The 2,293-nt window shown below is 33.2% G+C and overlaps 1 protein-coding gene across 1 annotated transcript; it reads right to left on the bottom strand.

Annotated features, from left to right (window-relative positions):
- Positions 1-366: 366 nt before the first annotated feature.
- LOC116350531 (beta-1,4-glucuronyltransferase 1) lies at positions 367-2,279 on the bottom strand. The gene is made up of 4 exons (XM_031782335.1): positions 2,047-2,279; positions 1,241-1,962; positions 1,010-1,166; positions 367-933 (listed from the first exon to the last, which is right to left on the bottom strand). Exons 1-4 carry the CDS (start codon positions 2,059-2,061, stop codon positions 697-699), a joined length of 1,131 nt encoding a protein of 376 aa, XP_031638195.1. The 5' UTR covers positions 2,062-2,279; the 3' UTR covers positions 367-696.
- Between the last annotated feature and the right edge of the window lie 14 nt (positions 2,280-2,293).

The raw sequence follows: 2,293 nt of genomic DNA, 5'->3' as shown, positions 1-2,293 counted from the left end.
AAATATTGAAAATTGTCGATTTGGCAGAGGGGCATGTGATTTGAAATCATTAAATCGAAAGGAGGTATTTATATGAAGGTTAAGCCAATTCTAGGTACTTAAAGTCAAGATTGAAAGTTGTGCAAATGAGTGGAGACACTGAGAAGCCAGTGAGAGTGCTCTCTAAGAACTCAAAACATTCGAGAGTTTGAAAAAATATTGAAAATTGACGATTTGGCAGAGGGGCATGTGTTTGGCAGAGGGGCAAAACAGAATAATCACCTGATTTTATTTACTTGAAAATATTTCAGTGATACGTATATTTCTCATTCGAATAAGAGCAAAAACGACTGAAAATTACATTCTCGTCTATACATCAAATTTTATTGTTTGCTATATTATCTAGAACCGTGTAAACTGTTTAAATTATTATTAGAATGAATTAAATAAGTATATCTGATATGGTAATTAAATTAGTCTCTTTTTCAATATTCATAAAATTATCGCACTATTTTCATTGACTAGATTCATTTTGACTAATTGAGCGATGTCGATCGAAACAATGAACAAACTTTACACGCAAAATGAATAAAAAGCATTTTTTTACACAAACAGAACTATACTATAAAAAAAAACTAAAAGAAAAGAATCAGCCATACAGCTAATGAGTTCTTGTCGTTGTATTGTTAAATGAACATCAATTAATGGTCAAGAAATTTAGACTTTAGTTTTTTGTTTTGTTTGAGGAGGTTTCTTCGGCTGCAGCATTTGCAATGGATCACGCCGGTATCGTGCATAGATTTCCTTTTTAAAGACTTCAAATTGTTTGCGATTCAAATTATTTTGTCGTTCACGCCAAGCGGGCCGACTTTTTTTACTTTGCAAACCGTTATGTAACGTAAATATCGGTGTCAGCACTTGAAACTGATAGCCAGCCACAAACATTTCATATACCTGAAAAAATGAAGATAAAATAAGTTGCTAGAGAATTGAATTTAGATCAAATAGCTAAATGAATGAAACTATTTACCTGAGTATTCCGTGTAAAACCATATCCTAAGAATCGTTCATCGTGCGGTGGTACTGCGTCAGTTGAAACATAAAATGGTTCGTACAAAAATTCAAAATTTGTCACATTGTGACTTATAATGGTTTCATCTTGTGCAGAACCACCGGTTGCTTCCCATCTACGTAGAAATAAAAGGAATAAAAATACACGTAGAAAAGTTTTTCAAATATTTACAGTCAATCGCTTACTTACTTCGAAAAATTCGTGGCATATTGGTTGTAGATAAAAACTTTTTGATGAAATGGTCGTGCTAGACCGCGTTTCGACAGTCGCAGTAAATCGGTTTTGGTATGTGGAAATTTGGCACGATTGTCAATTTCATATGTCGGCACCACATAAGCGCATTTCGCATTATTATTTGAGCATTGTGTTTTACGTAAAAATTTGTCTAGGTTTTGTGTGAAATTGATACTCGGTATAATATCAATGTCAGTTAGAAAAATATAATCACTTTGGCAACCTTTGCGAGCCACATTTCGCAAGTGATTTTGTGGATAGGGATTTTTTAGGCGCCATTTTATCGTATCGGTGGTGCGAAATTTCATAAGTTTTTTTAACGTTAGCTCCGGTTGATCGCATACAAAATTAGTATAATCACTTTTTAAAAATTTGCGCACCATTTTTGGTGCACGTTTAATTGGATAGGCCAAATGAATGGTGACCGCATCGCGTATTGGAGCAAAACAATTTTGTAAATATGATAAGTAGAGCTGTAGCAAATAGAGTTCATCGTCTCCAGCAACGAACACAGCCAACGAAATTGGACCAGTCCAACGATTTGCTACACTTACCAACGAATATAAACGTTCTAATGAACTTTGTGTTGCTAAGCATACTTTGTACTTTTTCGTTAACTCATCAAAACGATTTCCAATGACAGCAAAGTCAAAATATTTGTATTGACGACTGTTGTCCTAGGAAAAATAAAATCAAAAACATATTTTGTATTTTGGACTGTTATTTAACACTGTACAAGGATTATAAATTCGATTATGTACCCATCGTCCATGCATTAGATTCAATCGATCGAACACCAAACGATGTGATTGATTTCCTAGGGTTAATTACAAAAAAAGAATAGAAAAAATGGGTATTAATAAACATGTAATGGGTCTGTAATGGGTGTAATGGGTAATATTAAATTTTTTTTAAATCTATACAATATAGAATAAAAGCAACAATAACATTCATTGCTTAGATTTGAGATTTGGTAGTAGTAGTAGTAGTAGTAGTTGAGTTTAACGC

This window comes from Contarinia nasturtii, unplaced genomic scaffold (genome assembly GCF_009176525.2).
Source record: "Contarinia nasturtii isolate CC-2019 unplaced genomic scaffold, AAFC_CNas_1.1 Cnas_scaffold_4279, whole genome shotgun sequence".
Taxonomy (NCBI): domain Eukaryota; kingdom Metazoa; phylum Arthropoda; class Insecta; order Diptera; family Cecidomyiidae; genus Contarinia; species Contarinia nasturtii.
This window is presented reverse-complemented; position numbering and strand designations above follow the sequence as displayed.